Source organism: Dromiciops gliroides, chromosome 1 (genome assembly GCF_019393635.1).
Source record: "Dromiciops gliroides isolate mDroGli1 chromosome 1, mDroGli1.pri, whole genome shotgun sequence".
Taxonomy (NCBI): domain Eukaryota; kingdom Metazoa; phylum Chordata; class Mammalia; order Microbiotheria; family Microbiotheriidae; genus Dromiciops; species Dromiciops gliroides.
This window is the reverse complement of record NC_057861.1, coordinates 516,712,610-516,736,582: the sequence shown is the minus strand read 5'-3', so window position 1 is coordinate 516,736,582 and position 23,973 is coordinate 516,712,610. Positions and strand designations below refer to the sequence as shown.

General features: G+C 35.0%; 1 protein-coding gene across 1 annotated transcript in view; it reads left to right on the top strand.

The window, feature by feature from the left end:
• SHC3 (SHC adaptor protein 3) overlaps positions 1-23,973 on the top strand; it is a 173,326-nt gene that overhangs the window by 32,826 nt on the left and 116,527 nt on the right. Inside the window, exon 2 of the mRNA XM_043979902.1 lies at positions 14,608-14,678. Within this exon, the coding sequence (XP_043835837.1) occupies positions 14,608-14,678 (71 nt within the window). The remainder of the gene's footprint in view (positions 1-14,607; positions 14,679-23,973) is intronic.

Below are 23,973 nucleotides of genomic sequence, written 5' to 3'. Positions count from 1 at the left end.
AAGGGACATTTTCAATTGTTACTTATTTACAAAAATTAGTGAACTACAAATGAACTCCACCTATTTATCAATGTAAGTCTAGAGACAACACTTTTAACTATATGACAAGAATATTTTAAAGTCTCTACATATAATGGCATTTTCTTTTGATTATTCTAAATAGCTGGATGCTATCATATTTACCAGCTATGGATTACCAATTTTTGTACAGCAGAGGGAAGGGAAACCTGTGAATATCTGGGCCAAATTCAACCAGCTGGGAAATCACCATCCTTGACTGGTAATCCATATATTATCTGGGGATTAAAAATATTTTATAAATTTGACTTGCAACTTTTTTTTTAAGATTTATTTTCTTCCATGTATTCTATTTTTATCTTTGCAAAGAAAGGAAGCCACATGGAAATAGGACCTTCATACCAGACTAAAATTCTCACAAGCTAAATTTATCATCTCTAAGCAGACAGGTCATGTTATATCAGGGACATTTGAGTTTTTTCTCCACCCCGCTAGAGCTATGGTTCTCAAAAGTGGTCCAGGGAAATTTGAGGATTCTTTATACCCTTTTAGAGGGTTGGCAAGAAAGCTATTTTCATGATAATATTGAGATGTTATTTACTTTTTCATAGGCAACATGACCCGTGGATTAAAAATTTAACCTCAGAGATGAAGACTGAATTAACCTCATTTGCAGAATTGTACTTTTATCTTACAAATGAATGAATCTCCAGACATTGATAGACTTGCTGTTTTGATTGTATTTGTTTGGTATCCACACCAACTGATCATTGATGATCTTTTATGTGAATACTTGGCAGCAAACACAATGGCTCTATAATATTCAAAGGGTTGAATAACTGTTCTGAATCACATAGTTTATTCTGGAACAACTATGTTGACATTTACACTGATAGTACAAAAGCAGTTTGCAATTTACATTTGCAGAAATGTACAACAACATTAATCTTCTCATAAAATTTTTAAATTTATTTTGGAAAAATTTTTCGACTAAAATATTTTAATGTATGCCATGGACTTATAGTTTTAGGGATGAATTAATAAATAAAAACAATTTTAATTTCTTATATGACAAATATTTATAGGTATAACCCACATAAACAAAGGCTCTTTGGGGTCCTCAATGATTTTTAAGATTCTAAAGGGGTCCTGAGACCAAAATATTTGACAATTGTTGTGCTAGAGAAAGAGGGGGAGGGTCACAGTGACCTCTGCTGGGCAAACATTATATTTGGATTCAGTTTTCTGTACTTGAAAACAATAATTATATTTTAAAAAATAGTATATTTAAAATTTTAGCCATAGGGATCTTGCAATTGATGAAGTTATTTCAAAATCTCATACATAATTATAGTTTTCATATGTACTTTTACATAGGGAGGCTTCCCACAGGTAAAGTTTTAAAGAGATTGTGTCTTTTCTTTGAAGGAGTACTTTCATCAATTTTCATCAGTGAGGGAGGGATGGGAGTAGACAAGCAGGAACATGGTTGGTTATTGGATGTTTTAAGCTCTCTTCATTTGTAGAACTTGTGAGGGACCATGAGGAACTTAAGCAGGGACATGTAGGTAATTGTTTAATGACCAGTTTTCTAGGGAAAAAGGTACTCACAATATAGTTGTTTTTTTTGGGGGGGCAATGGGGGTTAAGTGACTTGCCCAAGGTCACACAGCTAGTAAGTGTCAAGTGTCTGAGGCTGGATTTGAACTCAGGTACTCCTGAATCCAGGGCCAGTGCTTTATCCACTGCACCACCTAGCCCCCCCCCACAATATAGTTTTAAATTTTATCTACATTATTAACATTTTCTTTATCACTTTCTTAAGTCTAAACAATCAACAAAACAAATTAAGATCTGATAGATAGAACTTGGTTCTTTTGAGCTGCTTAGAGTTGTCTCCAAATATACCTATGAATTTAAGAAATATTTTCCCTTGCTAGCGATTTACAAATTGGAACCCCAAGTATGGCATGATCACCTCTTTCCTGAGCTTGCTTTTTCCTCAAGCGGTTGCCTCTACTAGGTCTAGGGGTATGCATATCTATCTATCTATATATCTTATTCTCTATACATTGGCCCCTTTTTATGAAAATTTATGTTTGTCTAGAGATATAAAATGGAATCATTATCTGTTTTTCTTTTTCTTGAATAACTTAGCTCTGTGAGAGATGACCCATATCTCTTGTTTCTATACAGAGATTAAAATCTATCCATAGAACCCTGCCCTCTGCTGTCATTATTCACACCAAAGGATTTATCAGTCATTGTTTTCTTTTCATATGAAAGACAAAACATCCATAATAACAGTAATTATAAGCATTTAGGGAGCAAACGATTTATAAATAAATAGTTGTCTGTCATGAGAAATATGGTTGATTTCCGCCCCCCCCCTCCCCAGCCCCAGCTCAACACTCTCCTAAAGGGAGCCAGTGTTAGCCACTTAACTTTAGTTGCCACCTAAATACCTGCAGGTTACACAATAAACTTTACATGGCTACTCTGATCTTTTCTTAAAATTTTAATAAGGATTAAATTCAACATAACCAGTCTTTATTTAGTATCTATTATGTGTGAATACATAAGGATACAATACCAAAAATGAAACAATCTTTACCTATGATGAACCCACCCATTACTTGAAGGCTACAGACAGGACAAAATAGGGAAAGTTTTGCATCCTCCATGCATAGGTGGTGCCCTCTTCCTTGAAGGAAGCTAAGAATTCTAAGATGCAGAAAAGAGGCACATTACAGGTTTGGGTGTGTTTTGTGTCAATGCATGGAGATGGAAAGAATCTCATTTTGGGGAACAGCTAGTAATTACTTTGTCTGGAATAAGGAATGCATGAAGGGGCTACTTTTCATATGAATATATGAAATAAAACTACAAATGTAGGTAGGAGACAGTTTGTGTGTTTGTGGGGGAGGAGTGGAATGGGGCTAATTATGGTGTTGAGTTTTATTCTAGGCATTCCCATTTTACAAATGAGAAAACAGTCAAGTGACTTTTACAAATCCAGTTAGTTAGTGAAAGAACTAGGAAAACAAGTCCCCATATACCCAAGCTAGTGCTTTCTCAGTCTTGGACCAAAAAAATAAAATAAAATAAAGGGGAAATGTATTGTGCCATTCATTTAATGCAGGATCACATTTGGTGATCCAAAGGTTTGTCATGCTGGGGTGGGGGTGGGGATAAGCTCCCACTCTCTATAAAATGCTCCAATAGTGTGCGTCTCAAATAGCCTCTGACAATCGAAGCCCAATTCCTGGCCTTCTCGTGGCAGAACTGTTTCCACTAACAGGAGAAGGGGCGAAGGCGAGTTGCAGGCGCCTTAAAACCAGTCGCTTTGGGCAGGTGGGGCTTGTTAGTCTTGGCAGGCAACCCGCCTAGGGGAAGAAAACCCTGATTTTAAACCTCCGCTGCCCTGCGGCTATACCCATATATGGGAAAGGCTTCGGGAGTTAACCCCAAGGAAAAATCAGGAGTAGGAGTCCCTTAGGCAGTTGGATGTTGGACATCACATCCCTCTGGAAACTCCTGCGGTGACGCTGGTGCCAGACTGTATTGGCTCTGCCTCTCCTTTGGAGCCACCAGTGTCATGGAGGGGGACAACCTGCTGCATGGGCAACAGCTTGTTTTCCATATTGATCTGACCAGGCCAGCACCCTGGAGAGGACACTCCAGCTACTCCTCATGGGGGTAGATACAACACAGGATGTGGCAGTTACTGGTTATAAGTCACTCAGGAGCTGTGGCTCCTGTACTGGACTGCACAGCCACACTGTGGCCTGTGGCTCTTCAAGGTGCTGATCCATGGTTGTCTTCGGACTGGTGGAGGCCTACTACTACTACTACTACTACTACTACTACTACTACTACTACTAGTGTGTATTCTTTTTGTGTATGGGTTGGACTAAATGGTCATTGACATTCTTTTCAAGTCTGGATGTTACAAAATAAACCTTTTTAGCCAAGATTTGTCAAGCAAGCATCTTGAAGGAGGGAGGGGTAAGAAGCCTTCATGATAAATTTGATAGTCACTACCTCTTCATAGAATATTTATTTTTAAAAACAGATTTTTACTGCTCTTTTTACTAATTTCTTTTGCTTTTACCTCACCTAGATTTCTTGCTGTGTCTCCCCTCTACCAGAAAGACATCCTTTATAACAGAGATTTTTTTAAAAGAGGAAGAAGAGAAAAAAAAATGCAAAATACATCAACACAAAAAAATTCTGATGTTATATGTTATGCTGCATATTCATGGACATAATGTCTGTAAAAGAATAGAAGAAAGAATAGTTGCATGTCTATTCTTTACATTTAGATTTTTTTTGTGTGGGGCAATGGGGGTTAAGTGACTTGCCCAGGGTTACACAGCTAGTAAGGATCAAGTGTCTGAGGTTGGATTTGAACTCAGGTCCTCCTGAATCCAGGGCCAGAGCTTTATCCACTGTGCCACCTAGCTTCCCCCTACATTTAGATTTTTGTAGTCATTGGGCATATAGTTTTCCTGGCTCTGTTTATTTCTCTTTATATCAATTTATCACAGTCTTTAAGTACTTTATTTAGCCATTTCCCTATTGATTGGCATCTATTCTGCTTCTAGTACTTTGCTACCACAAAAATTTTGCTATAAATATTTTGTTCTTTATAGAACCTTTCTTTTTATCAGTGATATCCTTGTGGAATATACCTAGTAGTGGGATCTCTGGGTCAAAAGGTATATCACTCTAGTCATTTATTTGCATAAGTCCAAATTGCTTTCCAGTATGGTTGTAACAACAATGCAATAGCATGCCTTTCCCCTCACACCTCCAACATTGAAAATTTTCCATATTTTTTTTTTTGTGAGGCAATTGGGCTTAAGTGACTTGCCTAGGGTCACACACTAGTAAGTGTCAAGTGTCTGAGGCTGGATTTGAACTCAGGTCCTCCTGAATCCAGGTCCAGTGCTCTATCTACTGCGCCACCTAGCTGCCCCTCCATCTTTTATTATCTTGGTCAATTTTCTGGATGTGAAATAAAACCATAGGATTATTTTAATTCCCAATTCTCTTACTACTACTACACTACTACTACTACTACTACTACTACTATACTAGTACTACTACTACTGATTTGGAGCACTCTTTCAAATGATTATCAATAGTTTACAATTCTTTTGAGAACTCTTCATATGCTTTGACTATTTTTCTATTGTAATGACTTTTGGTTTAATTGTCTATATGTTTTGAATACTAAATCCTAATCAGAGATTTTTCCCAGTTGATTAATTATTTTTATCATAGATATATTAATTTTACTTGTACAAATGCTTTCTAATTTCATGTAATCAAAATGATCTATTGTGTCTTTTGTATTTGATTCTATTACTTGTTTGGTTAAGAATTTATCCACTAGGTATCATCCTAATGGCTAAACAAAATGTAGCAAAGGAATGTAATGGAATGCTATTATGTCATAGGTAATGATGAAATGGACAAATTCAGAGGAACCTGGGAAGACATTGATAACAGATATGGGAATCAACTGAACAGAACTAAAACAATTTATACAATAATAACATCATAGGGGAAAAACAACTTTGAAAGACTTTGGAACTCTAATCAGCACAATGAGTAGTCAAATTAACAAGCATTTTAAAAGCAATTAATATTTGCTAAGCACTGTGCTAAGTTTTATGAATATAACCACAAGCAGAAAGAAAGATAGTCCCTGCCCTCAAGGAGCTTATAATCTAATAAGGGAAGAACATTGAAAAGGAAGTTGAAAAGGGAGGGTACAGATATAGGAGCATGGTAGAGAAAGTCTACAAAGTCAAGAGTAGAACCCAGAGAGAAATGAATGCATACCTTAAAATGGAAGTTCTAGATGGAATCAGACAATGAAAGAAAGGAACTTCAGGGGTGGCATGTATTTCTAGTGTGAGATGTTATGGGATGGAGCGAACTTTCAGGGTGAGGAGGCTGCTGTGGCACAATAGAGAAAATCTAGATATTCAGAAGTGGAGCCTATTGAGTAATGAAGACATGTATAGTTTGAGTATTGTTCTTAAAATCAGTGTTCTAGGAGCAACCAGCCAATTTGAGGAGGAAGCTATAGTAACTGACTATATCATGAATCCAAAAATTTGGTGATGAAATATACCACTCACATCTTAAAAGAGAAATAGTGAGTGAATTTAAAATGGAGACACATAACATTTTTGGACATGGTTAATTATTTGCTAGGGGGATATTGTAGGAAGGACAGATCAATTAAAAACAAAGAAAAAACAATTAATCTATTCATAGCTGTGGTCAGATAGTAAATATTTAAGACTTTGTGAGCTAAGAGGCAAAATCAAGAATATTATTTAGGTACTTATATAATAAGAAAAAATTTATATAATAATTATTGATTTGATTAAATATAATAATAATGACAATAATAATAATATACTTTTTGGTAATATAGGCCATTACTAATTAGAAGACTCAAATTTGGGGAATTAATATTTTACTTAACTGGAATTCAAAGTTTTCCTTTTTATTGAAATTGGTGACAAATGTTCATCTGTTAATATTGATTTGAAATATATTTTAAAAAATCATTTTAAAAAATGTCTTTTCATGTGGTTAGGCACTGCCAAATGCTGTTATCACTCCATGAGTATATGATTTTAATTGAGCATATTCATTGTTTCTAAGGTTTCTTTACAATTACATTTGATTCTGTTCTTGATATTTATCTTTTAGCATGTCATTACATTGAAGATTAATTGCTTCTAACCGAAGGAAGGTTAACACCTCAATTTAATAGATAGATTTTGAAATATGGAAATTTCTTTTGTACTTGCAAAGAGGACTGAAAATGCTGCTGGAAGGTTATGCCTGGAAAATATGTCTACTGCAGACTTGTATGGAAATGGAGATCTCTTTTTTAAAAAAAAAAAACCTTTTGACAGCATGGGGAGGGGCAGTGTCATATAAAACAGCTTGACATTACTTGAAATTCAAAGTTAGTTGTAATTTAATTGATTTACTATACCATATATTTCGCCTCATAATTTTAGGTTGAATTATTTAAGAATAATTATCAGGTGTGCACCAAAAGTTAATTTCCAAAGCCATTCAGTGTTGGATAATAGTGGTTGAGGGTGGTTTTTCTTCAGGAAAAAAATTAATTTTGGCCATAAGCTTAAAAAAATCACCATAAAACCACCCCCCCCTTTTTTCTTGTTTTTACATGATGAACATACAGTGGTAATTTAAAAAAATATTGTAGTCTGGCGATACATGTGGCATTGGAAACTCTGGCAAGTTATAACTACGTCACTGTAATTTTGTGCACCAAGCAGTAATGTAAAGTTATAAGAGAGTCACATATGGTCTCTTCTGCAACTACTCAACTCTGCCTTTGCAACATGAAAGCAGTGATAGACAATATGTAAATGAATGAGGGTAGTTGTGTTCCAGTAAAACTTTATTTGTGGACATAGAAATTTGAATTTCATGTACTTTTCTCATGTCACAAAATATTCCTCTTTTGATTTTTTCCAGCTATTTGAAAATGTAAAAATCTTTTTTGTTCTGTGGGTTGTACAAAAAGAGGTAGCAGACAAATTTGGCCAAAAGGCTGTAATTTGCCAACCCCTAATCTATGCCTATACTTTGTAGCTTTTTAAAAAAAAAACCCATAAGCCCAGTTTTTGATTATGCATTAACATGAATGTGTTGTACTTTTCCAAGGGCTTTTATACATCTATTGAGAAAATCATTTGGTATTGCATTTTTTAAAAATAATGTGATTACATTGTTTTCCTAATGTTGTGCCATCTTTTCATCCTGATTCAAATTCAACTTGCTTATAATTAATGATTTTTTGGGTATATTGCTCTAATATTTTGCCAGTATTTTACTTAAAATAATTGAATTGCTTTTTACTAATTATATTGGTTCATAATTATCTTTTATAATATCCTTCCCTGGTCTAGATATTAAGACCATTTTTTTCTTATAAAAGATGTTTGGTCTATTACTTTGTTTCTTGATTCAGTTCACTGTTCTTTTCTCCCTATTTTACTAATGTGTATTTTGGGAGATATAGCTTTTTTTCTACTGAGGATTGCTTTAGTTGTATTTCAGAAATGCTTGTATCTTATCATTATAATTATTTTTCACATAATGGTTACTTATTTTTATTATTTATTATTTCTATGATTTGTCTTTTGACCCACTCATTATTTAGGATTTTGTAGTCTTTTAGGTGTGTCTTTCTTTTTTCCTTCCTGAAATATGATTTTTATTGCCACATAAGAAATACAAAACATACATTTGAAGTATGTTTAGTATTTCTGACCTTTTGCATTTGTTTGCAATTTTTGCTGTCTTAATACAGGATCAATTTCTATAAAAGTACAATGTAGTCTTATTTAAATTAGGATTTTGGGGGGTTCCTTTACTTTTAAAATTTAAGTCAGTACCTTCCCCTAAGATTTTGCTTAATCTACTTTGATGCAACCCTATTCTCATATGTTCTGTCTTCTCTAAGTTTTACCCCTTTTCCTAGTTCTGGAGTTTACTTAACTTACTTATTCTTTCTTTTATTTAGCTATCTAATTCTTCTCCTTTTATTATTTAATCAGTCATTTCAGAATCTTTTCTCCTCCCCTCCCTCCAGCTTCTTTTATTTATTATTGTTCTTTAACTTTTTCTAAGGATTATTTGTACCTCATACTTTTGTTCTTTCACATAAACACACACACATGCATACTTGTTTATTCCCTTTTAAAACTGTGTTGCTTGTGGAATTAAAACATCTAACATCAAATTTGAGTTGTCTTTTCTAATCAATTTATTTATTGCATTTGTACATTTTGTTACCTTACTCCTTTTTTTCTGTTGTACCTCCTTCTTAGAAGTATCAATTGATGAAGGCAACAATAAAGACAGAAATGTTGCTTTATGGTAGAAATTTCCCTGGGTCTCAGAACATACTTTCTGATCCATTTCTTTCCTCTACCCTTCCCATGATCATTCTCCTTCCAATTTACCACACACTATCCTTTCTGGATCCACATTCTCCCACCATTTCTGGTGTGAGTTGTTCTAGGAACTTTAATTTCCTTTATCCTGAGAAAAAAAGTTGTCCATTGATTAATAAAATTCTCTCTGAAGAAGTGGTCCCACTCTGCAACAACTTGCCCCAGATTTGACTAATTCTAAAGTCTGTCTTTCATTACAAAAACATATCTTTTCCCCCAAAGCAATGCTTTTCAGTGAGATCTCCTATAATTAAATTGGGTTGAGACCTTCCTCTTTCATTCACCCTTTAAAAATTCTTCCCCTTTTCACCTCTTTTCTTCTGGAGTCTCTTTTCTTGCTGTGAGATTACAGGTATTACCTACAATTCATTGTTCACCTAGGGTACATCATGCATGTGCCTTAACAAAAATCTCCTTTGCCTCACTTTCTGAATCCTACTCCATGAATGACTTCATTAAGGATTGGCATTCTTCAGTGTTAATTCTCAAGGCTGTAACCTTATTGGGCTTGTGTTAGCTTTACTAAATTTTTTTTTTTTAGGAATCAGTGTCCAGCTCTCTGGTTCAGAGTTTCAGTCTATTCCCTTCTCATTTTTGAAAATCAGGGCAAAATTTGACCTCCAATCTCATGTATGTATTCTGTTTTTTATGATCTTTCAAATATCATTGATATTAGTTCAGCAATAAGAGTTATCAGCTATCAGACCCCAAGGACAGATTTCATCTGGCCAGTTGACTAGAATGAATCACTAGCAGCTAAGTGTTCTTTTTCTCATTCTTACTAACATGGGTGTTGACTTCTTGCTAGTCATTTTTGTTCAGTCACTGACAATGTAAAAGCAATTTTTTTTTGTGGGTAATGGGGGTTAAGTGACTTGCCCAGGGTCACACAGCTAGTAAGTGTCCAGTATCTGAGGCTAGATTTGAACTCAGGTACTCCTGAATCCAGGGCCGGTGCTTTATCCACTGCGCCACCTAAGCTGCCCATAAAAGTCATTCTTTTGCAGAAAAAAACAAAAAAGAAAAAGATTTGAGAATCTTGGCTTTATTACTTTTGTCAGTTATCATCCCACTCACTGGAAGGAAAGGTCTTACACCTTCTTTGGTTCTTTTTCTGTCAATATAGCCAAATATCCCCCTTTTATGTTGTCTTTAGCATCTCTTACCAACCTTGCTCCTGACACTTTTTATAAGACTGTGCCATGTGCCTGTATTTCTCTTATGTCACCAGGTCTTTATTCCATGTAAAAAATCCACTTAAAATAATTTTAAATATCTTCTACTTCTGAGGTCATCTCTTTTTGGTGAGATCCTCCTGGAATATCCATTTTGAGGACTGGCCCACATTATGCCTTAGTCTTGTTAAAGGCTAAAATTCTAGCTAGTCTGTCCAAAATATCTAATGAGTGGTCCCCAATAAATTATAAGCATTAGCAAGAGTTAGACTTTTAAGCATTTATTAAGGAGAATAAGAATTTGGTAAAGAGAGAGAGAAAGGCCTACATTCATCTATCAGTTAAAGGGAGAGTGCATTTCTAGCTCCACTCTCCACCAGAGTCCATACGAAAGAGCCAGACAGAGTGCCAGGCTCCCCCTTATTCCTCCCACCAGCAAACATCACTTCCTGATGCCAAAGAAAAGACACATGGTCTTGCCCTCAGAGATGTTCACCTCATAGCGAAGCTTTTCTACAGTAAGTTTCCAGCAGGTGGCATCATTCCAATCGTTACAGTCTCTAAACTCTGCCACCATGCTTCAGCTGTTTTCTCCTTCTACCCCTTCAGCCTTCTTCTTCCATTTGTGAGTTCTTTCTGGAGTTTCAATTTTGTAGAAGGGCCTAGATGAGTCATCCTTCATTCTTCAGATTTTGCTATGATATCCCAATGTGGATATGTTTTCTCTTCCCTAACTTTAGCTTTCTTTAATGTGTTGTCTTCCCCCATTACAAAGTAAACTGGCTTTTATTTGTATCCACAACACTTAAAACAGCACCTAGCACATAATTAGTTTCGAGTAATCAATGTGACTCAAAACCAAATTTGGTTGCTGAGTTCTTTATGCATCCCCATTGGTTTCTTCAGATAAATCTCAGTTTTCTTCCTTACTGGAATTGTTTCCCTTCGGACCTTCAGAATTAATTTTTAAATGTTTCCTATTTCTCCTGGCCTGAATTCACCTGAAAATATTTTTTTTGTCTATGCATTCCTATCTGTTTTTCCTCTGAACCTTTTGAAATCTGCTTTCTCACAATCTTGAGTGAATGTCAGACTATGCATGGACTTTTTTTTCTTAAGATGGAGTGGTATTTTCCATACAAGGTTCCTATCATTTCCAACCCAGAAAGATGTTCTTCTTTGTTAGTGAGCCTCAAATCCTTGATAGAATTTTTCATTGTTGGTTAGTTCACATTTTGAAGAATGGAATTATCACAAAGGCAAATCAAATAAGTTATGGGGTAATTGAAATTGCCCAGCACTATTACATCATACCTTTTGTGCCAGGCTTGTGATTTGTTCTCCCAGTTCCTTCCCTATTTCCTCTTACTATCCAGGTGGTCTGTGGTATACTCCAGTTACAGTTACTTGTGTTTCTTTTCTTTGGACCTAAATCCAAACAGTCCCTATAATGCTTCCCTTCTCAGAATTTCCTAATATGAGTATACCTTCTTAATATTCCTATCCTTCCTATCCAGAGCCACAGTTCAGTCATGTGTTTCAACTGATAATAATTTTTAAACCTAGATTTCCTATTATTAATTTTTATTCTGAGGGGGACAGGTCAGGGCCATTTCTCCTGGTTAGGAGGTTATTAAGCTGGCTGAAATCTATCCCATGGGATGTAAAAATTTATTTAAGATCTCAAACATTCCTCAGATAAGAAGTCAGAGGAAGTATCCCAGCTGTTACTGACTCCTTGGCTCTCTTAGATGACATGTAAAATTTCCCTCTCAATTAACCCATTGTGAACCCTCTAAATGTAGTTTAATCTATACCCTGACTTAGTTTATCTATAGAGTCTGTTTAAATAAGTTTGTTTCCTTAGGGGATGTATGAGTTGATGATTCTATTTAACTAAATTTGTTCAACTTTTATAACATTAAAGTATGGGTTATGAATCTGTCCATCTTAACTTTTATAGTCTAAAAGAATGTTTAAGACTGTAATATGTAAAATAATTTATTTTTCTTTTACTCTGACATAATTTTCTCTATAAAAGCATTTCAGAAACTCCAATCAGGGCTCAGGGTTATTTTTTCCCTACCTCCTAAACCTGTGCTTAAGCACAAGAAAACTTAGGTTTTTAGCTCTTTTGTGTTAGATCTATTTCAGCAGCAGCAACTTGCCACATGAAGTTAAAAAGGGGATATTTCTCCTGTAAAACAACCCACGAATCTTAGAGATACACAGGAGGACCAATTTATCTTCTTCTTTTAAGCCCACTAGTTCCTCTGGTTTGTTGCCTACACTTTAGGCTTTTATGTATAGACATTCAAATCTCTGTTTCCCCCCCTACTTATCTAATTCTTGGATTCTTTATACTGTGAGACAGATTTCTCAGCTGCTGTTCTTCTTCCTTCTTTATGGCTACTCTCTCTAGTATCTAATTTAGGGGATATACATAAGCAGTTTTCTCTCTCCCTCATCCTTTTGAGTTTAAAGCCCATTTGATTTAGATTTGCAAGACAATTGGCGAATAGATTCATATCAGCTTCTGTTAGATGTACTCTATCTCTGGCTAGGAATGTATCATTTTAGGTTGTGATCTAGAAATCTAAATTCTACTGATTATATTGGTACAATACATGCTAGTACAACCATTCTTTGGGAATAGGAAGAAAGAAACTGTGGGCAGTAACTTTGAGGACACAAATTTCACATGGTGAGGTTGCCTATAGTAGGGGTGTCAAAGACAAAGCCTGTAGGCTGAGTGCTACCCAAACCAGATTAAAATATAATTGGGAAATATCTGACAAAATAAGTAAAAAGAAAAGAAAACATACATAACATTACTTTTTTATATGTACAATCACATTAAACATATTTCTGCATGTCATGTTGTAAAAGAAGAATCAGAACAAAAGGAAAAAGAAACCTCAAAAAAGAAAAAAATGAAAGTAGAAACAGTATATAACATTACATTTTAAAACTAAAACAATATGTGCCCACAGGGATTCTTAGGTCTGGATTGGTGGCCCAAATTCTATTTGAGTTTGATACCACTGCCCTACAGAACATAAAAGATTGGAGAGGGGGCATTCATTGCTTATATTTACAATTAGTCTAGTCCTCACTACTCTGACATGCAATAAGGATGTGCCATTAAAGGTGGTTTCAGATTCCAGGTGCCTTTTTCCCCCATTGGTAAAGACTTCCACACTAAAACAGTTCTCTCCCCCCTCCCTCCCAGCCACCAGCTACCTGAAAGGGCAATTAGTAAGGTTTGTCTCATTTATGTTCCCTGGTTTGGTGTGTTTGAAACTATGCTGATCAGTTAGTCACCTGGAAGTCCTGGAATAGAGAAAAATGGAGAAATGGTCTTTGATAGTCTGATCTACCTCCATATCACTCCCTTAACTCCTCATCCTGTATCACATGCTTGTGCCATCTTTATGTGACCATTCGTCTTACTGTCAGGAGATCTGCAAATAAAAGAGGTAATAAAAAGAAAGACTCATAAAGGCAGGAATCCTCACAAAAGCAGAAGAGGATAGGTATAAGTAAAACCAAAGGGCAAACAATTCTTAATTAGTTTTTACAAATTTGGGATGGGAGATAGGAGGTTGAGAGCAAGTATGTTTACTTGGCTAGCCATTTTCATTAGGTGAACACAGTTAAAAGGGTAATGTTTTGTGTCATAGGTAAGTATAGGAAATAAGATTGACATCTCCCATGAACACGAAAACAAACAGATGGCCCTGGGGTGTGATTTGGATCTCTGAAGTTCACCAGGTCAAGATGCTGTACTTGGGGATGTGGCTGTCTTCCAAGCCTGGAATGCTCTTCCTCCCTATCTCTGCCTGCTGACTTTCTTCAAGTCCCAGCTAAAATCCCACTTTCACAATTAGCCTTTCTTGATCTCCCTTAATGCTCCCTTTCATTCTGCTGATTATCTTAATTTATCCTGTATAAAGCCTGTTTGTTGTCTCCCTCATTGGAACATGAGCTTTTTAAAAGTAGAGACTGTCTTTTAGCTTTCTTTGTATGCCCAGAATAATACCTGACATATAGCATCGAATACATGTTGATTGACAGATTGAAGGTCAGAGAGATTAAATGACTTGCTGAGAGTAACATCTCTAAGTGTCAGAGACAATATTGAGTTCTATATCATTGAAAAGGGACAGGAAGAGTCAAACATGATGGAAATGATTCAACAACAGCAACAATTAAAAAATAATTTAAAAAGAAATGTCATAAGCTCTATAATAAGGAAAAGTATGTGGTTAAAATCATATTTAAGAAATGTATATAATGACTTAAATGGCCATGATTTTATTCATGCATTTTGCTTTTTAATAAATTTTTAGTACTTGCCATTTACTTTTTATTTTTTCCTTCTTCAGTATTTGGGCTGCTTAGAAGTTTTACGCTCAATGAGATCTCTTGACTTTAGTACAAGAACTCAGATTACAAGGTAAGACTTCTTTAAAATTGCCTTCTTTGGTTTTTTATTTTGGAACATAATTATTTCTGTACCTAGAAATTTCCAATACTGCCCAGTGAATCATTACCATCTGATTTATAGCACTATAGGAGACACGGAAGGTATTTCTACAGTACTGACATTTTCATTTACACATGTGTATTTCAGTTAGAAAAAAGAAAGCAAAATGTCCATTATCAATTTCTTCTATTTTTGTCTTTCTTTCCCAATATTTCATTCCCCTCACTTTTACTCCATGGAATAAATTCTTAAACAATTTCAATTTACAAATCAGGGCTGAGTTTATGTAAGAAAAAGAAGTGAAAAGACAATCAATACACGATTACAAATTTCCAACATATATATTCATGTAATGGGCACTTCTTCCATCAGTATAGATCACAACCCATTCATGGTTTTTTTTTTTTTTTTTTGTGAGGCAATTGGGGTTAAGTGACTTGCCTAGGGTCACACAGCTAGTTAATTGTCAAGTGTCTGAAACCGGATTTCAACTCAGGTCCTCCTGACTCCAGGGCCGGTGCTCTATCCACTGTGCCACCTAGCTGCCCCATGGTTTTTGATACTTTACAATCTTTATCAATGTCCTTTCTTGGATTTTCCATAGAGAATTTACCCAGTCTTCTTCTAGGTCTTTTCTAACATCATGTACAGTCAATAAAATACAAAGGACACTAAATAGATTTTTTTGGGAAGGAATAGTTGGTTTTTCAAGTAACCTAATTCTAAAAATAGCAAAAAATTGTTCATTTATAATATTCTCTCAATTTTTATATGGCAAATTTCCTCAAGAAAAGGGTCTGTTTATTCAGTATTTTGCAATCCTGTAAAATCAAGCATGATGTCATATATCTGTATGAATACATATAAAGTTGATTAACTAAAAAGAATGAGCCTAGGAAAGGGTCTGTGGTATTTCCATTTTGGTGGGTAAAGATATAAATTAATTTTTTTTCCCTTAGTCTAAATGTGCCTATATATGTTAGTTATGGGAAAACATGCCTCTCATTGTTTGTACTCTATTGGGAGAATTCACTTTTGGCATTTGTATTGTCCATGTGCAAACATTCTGTTGATATCCATTGCTAAAGAATGATAGATATAGATTTAAAGCTTTTAAGAAGAGAGGATGATTGAACATTCACTCTGAATTCTGTGTAATTCCTAGAGTTTCTGAAAATTAGTATTTCAAATGCTTTTACAAAAAACTCTTGATGTATAGCTTTTCAGATTGCCCACAGATAGATTTGTAGAACAAAATACATAAAGAAACTTTATACGTGATTAGTAAGTGACAGAGGTTGGCTTTGAATCCAAGTCTGCCTGAATTCAAGACCAGCAAAACATGAAGCCAATGCTTTGAAATCTGCAGAACAATTACTTTCATTTAATACAAAAATCTTCTCAGCAACCTTATAAGATAGATACTTTTTGGGGCTCCAAATTTATCATTTCATTGGTGTAGAGAGCTTTCAGTGAGGAAATTCCTTGTACCAATATAGATAGTCAATGTATAGTCTTAATGAGTTGCTTGGGGTATTGAAGGGTTGAGTTTTTTGTTTAGTGTCACATGCCCAGTATGTATTAGAGAAGGGACTTGAAGCCAGATTTCCTTACTATCCTCTATGCCACACGGTTTCCCATGAAGTAGGTACTACAGGTATTATTAGTCCCATTTTACTGAGGCAAAACTTGAGGTTTAGAGAGGTTAAGTGATAAGCTTATGGCCATATTAGTAACTGTAGCAGAAGAGAGATTTGACCCCAGGTCTTTCATTACAATGTATTTTTAAAAAAATTGTTGCTAAGATCTCTGTGGTTTTAGTTAGATGCTTGCTTTAAAAATACAGCTATGTCTAAAGTTTCCTGTTGCTTTTCATTGATTATGAAGTATGCTTTTTACTTTGGCTCTATCTGGAAATCATTTATAGGAAATTGGTTAAAAAAAGGTCAAAGACAAATTTTTTACATACAAAGAATAGGTGGGAAAATGGTAGTGTATTAGGTCATAAAGGATCTCAGATCTCCCCAAAATACTCTATCAAGGCTTACAGAAGTACTACTTTTCTAAAAGATAGGATTATGACAAGACTCTCCCACCCCTCCTAGAAATTCACAGAGGGATTCCCACAGTCCTACAAAGAACTTGGAATGGACAAGCTGGAATTAGTAAAGAATGAAGTACAGACCCAACCTATGGTAGAGCATTCCGAGCTCATGTTGGTCTGATCAACCACATGCTTTACCTTTCCTCCAATGTAGTGATATCATCTTGGTCCTCTTTGAGAATGAAGAACAGTGACCAACCAACCAATTGTAGCTACTGATGCCATGCTGGACTCAGCCTGGAACTACTAGAGATTGGTCTCTATGTTATGCTATGATTGAGATTCAGACTCTGTTTTGCTCAGGCTGGGTGTGCAAGGCTGGACCACCCAGGAGGCCCCAAGCCTGCTCTCTCAACTGGGCTCAGACAGCCAGATGTGATGGATGCAGCATCCCCTGCCTTGTAGATTTCTGCTGGGAGGGAATCAGCACCAGGCACTTTGTCACATGAGAGGAGCCTAATGGCATTCAAAACCTCTTCTTTAGTTGGAAATTTAGCTAGAGAGGTATTAACTTTGACCTGAGTTTTATGGTAAATGGCTTTAGCATTGTTTGATGATGGTCTTTTAAGAACACTCTGGAAGTATTCAGCCCATCTCTTCAGTATCATGTCCTTGTCACTAATCAATGTAGCTCCATCAGCAGTGAGTAGTTGAAATGTACCATAGGTCTTTGACCTCTCTCCTTTCTCTCTCTCTCTCTCTCTCTCTCTCTCTCTCTCTCTCTCTCTCTCTCTTCCTCTCCATCTATATCATCTAGATCTGTATATATCTCCTTCAGGGCATTATAAAAGTGTTTGGATTAGTATTATTGGTGTAAAATTGAATTTCACTTGCTTTCTTATGGAGCCAAGAATACTGCATCTCTCTGTTTTGTTTGTACTTTGCTTTTGATAGAGTCAAATACTGCTCTTTTAGAGATGGATGAACTAGCCTGTTGGTAAACCTTGTGAAATTCTTGTTTTTCATTTAGCAGCTTCCAAATTTCCCCATCATTTTTGTCAAATCAGTCTTGGTGTTTGTGAGTATTCTGACCCAGATGAGCAAATCCAGTTATTTATGCCAAATCTCTGAAAGCTGACCACTCCTTTTCTGCTCCACTGTTCTCAACTGTGTGTTGGCTCAACTTTCTCTCCAAGTTAGCAACAAACTGTTCTTGCCTGGAGAAACACTCTAATATGTTTATATTGTCTTCTGGTAGTTGCCCTACCTTGGGGTTGCTGCTTTGGTTGAATGAGAATAGTTTGTAAAGGGTGAGTTTATGATCAGTCCAGCACTCTGTGCCATACATTGCCTTCATCACTCTAACATCCTCTCTGTCTTTTTCCTTACAGCGTCAGTCTATTAAATGCCAATGTTTGCTGTGAGGGTGTATCCATAAAGTTTTATTGTATTTAGGTAAATAGACAGTGTTGGTGATGAGAAGGTCATGAAATGTACAAATTTTCAGTAGTAAGTGATCATTGCTGTTGCTGTTTCTTACTCCCATTCCTCCCAAGGTCTCCCTGCCATATCTGGTGATCTGTGCCTACTCTTGCATTAAAGTCACCCAGAATTATAAGCGTGTTCTCTTTTGGCACATTGATGTTGAAGGTCTTTAGGTCTTCATAAAAATTTTCTTTTACCTCATCAGGGTTCTTCATGGTGGAAGCATAGGCAGTCATGATGATAGTATAGCTCCTTCTTGCAAGTGGCAATCACGTTGTCATGAACCTCTCATTCACTCCTTTAGGGAGGCATACAAGCTTGTTGACTAGGTTAGTTTTGATTTAGAAACCTATGCCAGTTTCATGGCACTCCCCATTCACTGTGGCTACTCCAGAAAAGAAAACATATATCCAGCTCTAACTTTGGTAAGATGGTCTTCATTTGCCAGCTGTGCTTTACTCAGGCCTTCTATTTGTATGGGATACCTGCTGAGTTCTCTCACAAGAGCTGTTCATCAGAGCCACAATCCAGAGTTTCCAAGTTAAAGAATTACATAAAGTAGCGAAAAAGGAGTTTGAACATCAAGGATCCATAATAAGGATTAAAGAAGACTTAGCAACTAGCATCTGGAAGACAGGAGATATTGAAATACAGTATTCCAAAAGGCAGGATATAAAGGTTTACAATACACTCTGAAATTGCTTTATTTGATAACAATCACTCGTTATTTCATCTCTTCCTCTGCCTTGCAATATCAAACCTTTTTCTTCATCCTCATTAAATCCTCTATACTCTCCAAACCTCAATTTTCCCCCAGACCAGCAGCCCTTCACAGATTGCATTCAATACCCTTCTCATCCCTTGGTGAACCAGTTCACATCTACACTGCCATCTTCTTTCCCAGTACTTTTCCTCCTTTTCCTATTGCTAGTCTTTCTCTGCCAAGCCTTGGATTACTCCTACCACCTGCTTTCTTTGCTCTCACTCATATGTTGCTGAATGAAGATAGAGAACATCACAAATTGATGTTATTTAATCTCAAGCGAACACTTAATGAAGAAAGGAAATCTAGTGTATATGTACTCCTAAACTTATTCCATTGTGTCTTCTCCAACAAATTGCCCCCTGTATCATTCCACTCTCTTACATCAATCTCTCCCTGTCTATTATTTCCCTATGATCTACCAACACACTCATATCTCCCTTATTTTTTTAAAAAAGGACTCACTTGATCAATCCAACATCAATAACTATTATTTTACAGCTCTCCTCACTTTGTGGTCAAACTCACTGAGAATGCCATATGTAAGTGATCTTTTCACTTCCTTCCACTTTCCAGAGACGGCTTGTAATAAAATGAATAGACTGTTGGGCATGGGGTCAGGAAGATCTGAATTAAAATCCACCCTCATACTTCCATTAGTGATGTGACCCTAGCTAAGTCACTTAACTTCTGTTTGACTCAGTTTCCTCAAGTATAAAAAGGGGGTAATAATAAATAGCCTTAACCTTGCAGAGTTGATCACATGAGTTTATAGAGATAATATCTGTAAAATCACTTAACATAATTCTTGGCACGAAGTAGGTACTACATAAATGCATATTACTTCCCTCCTTCTCCCCGCCCCCACTCTCTGCAGTCTGGCTTTTGATTTATCATTCAATAATGACCTTTACTTGATCTTCATCATTCTTGACCTCTCTGCAGCCTTTCACATTGTTGGTAACTTTCCTGATATTTTCTTTTTTCTAGGATTTTGTGACACAGTTCTCTCCTGGCTCTCCTCTCACCTATCCAATCACTACTTCTCAGTTTCCTTTGCTGGATCTTTATCCAGACCTTTCCTAAGACTCTGTCCTGGGCCATTTTTCTCTTTTTTCTCTCTCTCCTATTTCACTTGGTGAACCAATCACCTGCCATGGATTCAACAAATACCCCTATGCTGATTCCCAGATTTATTGATGTATCTTTGACCCTTCTCCTAATCTCCAGACTTGAATCTTCAACTGTCTATTGGCTATCTCCCACCATCCTGCCAGACACCCAGGCTTGGATGCAACCTAGGTGTCTTTATCACACTTTCCTCTCTTTTACTCATATCCAACCTGTTACCAAATCCTGACAATTCTACCTTCATAATATTTCTCATATACATTCCCTTCTTTCCTTTGACCCTGCCACCATCCTGTTTCAGGCCCTCATCACTTCATTCCTAGAATATTGAAATATCCTTCTGCTTGGTCTCTGTGCCTCAAGTCTCTCTTCGCTCCAGTACAAATTCAACTTGGCTGTCAAATTGATTTTCCTAAAGCACAGATATGATCATGTCACCCACCAAATTCAGTAAATTCCAGTAGTTTCCAATGACCTGAAGGATCAAATAAAAATACTACTTGGCATTCAAAGTCTGAATGATATAGAGAAAAGTTAAAATGACAGGATGGAGAAAACAGACAACTAAGAATAACAGCTGTGAATAGGATTAACTTACCCATAAAATTAAAGAGGATAGTAGAATGGATCAGAAAACAGAACCTAACAATAAAGTCTTTTATAAGAAATATACTTAAACAAAAAGATTCACACAGAATTAAAATAAAATAAAATCTATTATATTTCAGATGAACTAAAAAAAGCAAGGAAAACAATCAGGATTTCAAATATGGCAATTGTTAATATAGAAGAGAGAAAAAGAGACAAGCAGGGGAATTATATTAACCTTAAAGGCTCTATAGGCAACATTATTATCAATACCTAATATATATGCACCTAATAACATAGCATCTAAATACTTAAAAAATTTTTTATTTAAAATTTTGAGTTCCAAATTCTATCCCTCCTTCCCATCCTCCCCTAACTCTTCCCTGAGGCACTAAGCAATCAGATATAGGTTATAGAGGTGCAATTTTGTAAAACATTACTATATCAGTCATTTTGTACAAGAAAACTTGAATAGAAGAAAAAATAAAAGAGTAAAAAATAGCATGATTCAATCTGTGTTGAATTAATATCAGCTCTTTCTTTGGAGGTCGATAGTATTCTTCATCATTACTCTTTTGGTATTGTCTTAGAACATTGTATTGCTGAGAATAGTTAAGTCATTCACAGTTCTTTATCAAACCATATTGCTGCTGTCTCTGTGTACAGTGTTCTCTTGGTTCTGCTCACTTCACTATATATTGGTTCATGCAAATCTTTCCAGGGCTTTCTGAAATCATCCTGCTTGTCATTTCTTATAGCACAATAATATTCTATCACTATCATATACCACAGCTTGTTTAGCCATTCCCCAATTGATGGGCATTCCTTTGACTTTCAATTCTTAGTCACTGCAAAAAGAGCAGCTACAAATATTTTTGTACAAATAGGTCTTTTTCTTTTTTTGGCATGTCTTTGGGATATAAACCTAGAAGTGGTATTGCTGGATCAAAGGGTGGCATCAAAATACTTAAAGGAAATGTTAATTGAATCAAAGCAATAGATAGTAAAAAAATAATAATAGGGGAACTTAATGTACCCTTTAAGTACTTAGCCAAATCACATCAAAAGAAAACAAAAAAGAAATTAAAGATTTGAGTAAAAATTTAGAAAAATTAGAGATGATAGATTTCTGGGGTTGACAGAATGGGAAGAGAAAGTAATTTACATAAATTCAGCTGTACATGTCACCTTTGAAAAATAAATCTTTTACTAGGGCATAAAGGCCTCACCAAAAATGTGGAAAAACAGAATATTAACATTTTTTATTGATCATAGCAATGAAAATTCTATTCAATAAAGAAATCTTAAAGAAAAAGTTCAAAAGTAATTGCAGACTAAATTACAAGTCTAAAGAACTAGTGATTCAAGGAATAAATTATAGCAATAATGGGAGATCACATCAAAGAAAATAACAACAGGGAGACAACATATCAAAATGTAAGGGATGCAGCTAAAATAATTGAGAGGGGAAAACATACTTTCATAAACTGTTTTCAATAATAAGAAAAGGTGATTTTCCAGTTTCTTTCTATGTGACAAAAATGGCTTTAATACCTAAACCAGAGATGAAATATAGATATAAAATTACAGATTAATATCATTGGTGAATATTGATGAAAAAATTAAATATAGTATTAGCAAGTAGGGTAGAGCAATGTATTAGAAAGATTATACATTATGATCAGGTTGGGTACATACCAGGAATGCAGTGTTGTTTAAATATAAGGAAGACTATAAATGTGATAAATAATGTGAATAATATATATAATAAAACCATATCAATAGATGCCGAACAAGCTTTTGACAAAATCCAACATTTATTTCTATAAAAACTCTAGAAATCTTAGGAATAGAAAGGTCTTATCTTTATACAGTAAACAGTATTTATCTAAACTCAAGAGTAAATGTATATAATGGAGAAAAGTTATAGGTCTTTCTAGATCAGGAGTAATACAAGAATAACTATTGTCACCATTACTAATTAATGTAGTTCTAAAAATCCTAGCGATAGCAATAGGACATGACAAGAAAAAGAAATAGAAAGAATAAGCATAGGCAGAAAGAGAAAAAATTAGCCTTTTCCTGATTATGTGATGTTTAGAACCCTAGAGAGTCAAAAATCAAATGAATATTGATTGAATCAGTAAAAATTAAATGAAATAATAACTTCAGTAAAGTTGAGGGATAAACAAACAAGCTACATAAGTCATCATAATTTCTACATATCATCTATAACACTCAGCAAAAAGATATAGAGAAATTAAACTTGAAATAAGTACTGAATATATAAAGGACTCAGGAGTCTATTTACCAATATACACAAAGGACATATATAAATAAAACTTGAAATTATTTTTCATAGAAATATGTACCTAACTAAAGAAATATCAATCACTCATGGATAGAATGACCCAATATAATAAAAATAATATACTCCTAAAAGTAATTTACTTATTCAGTGCTATACCAAGCAAACCACCAAAGTGGTAAAAAACACTTTATAAGACTGAAAAAATTAATTAAAATTATAAAAAACTCAAGCCAAAAATTAGAATATAAGATAAATTGAAGAGTTCATTGCTTGAACAGAGACAGTTTCAACAGATGTCACTATTTTAGAATATAAGATAAATCTCATAAATAATCAGTGGTCCTTTATATAACCAATCCAACCCTAGTAGAAAGAACTAGAAAGAGAAATTCTTTTCAAAATAACTATGGAAGCTATAAAATATTTTTGAATTTATTTACCAAGATTCACCCAGACACTATATGAACCAAACTAAAATGATATTTATAGAAATATAGATAGATCTAAATAATTAGAGAAACATTAGTTTATGGGTAGGTTGAGTCAAATTAATAAAAAATATTAGTACTCCCTAAATTAATTACGTCCCAAAAGAATGTTTTTTTAGAAATAGAAAACTTCATAATGAAATTCGTATTAAGGCACAAAAGGTCAAGTATCCCAAGAGTAAAAATGAAGAAAAGTGGGAATAAAAAGGGTCTTTCAGTATCAGATCTCAAACATCCCTGAAAAGCAGTAATCATTAAAATAATTTGCTACTTGTCAAAAATAAAAAAGATAAAGAAATGAAACAAATTGGGCATACAACATATAGAAGTAAACATTTAAATAGTAGCAAAGTGTTTGATAAACGCAAGGTCCCCAGACATTGAAGAAAAGACTTGGCTTTTGATAAAAATTGCTGGGAAAACTGGACACTAGTCTGGTAAAAATTGGGTTTAGA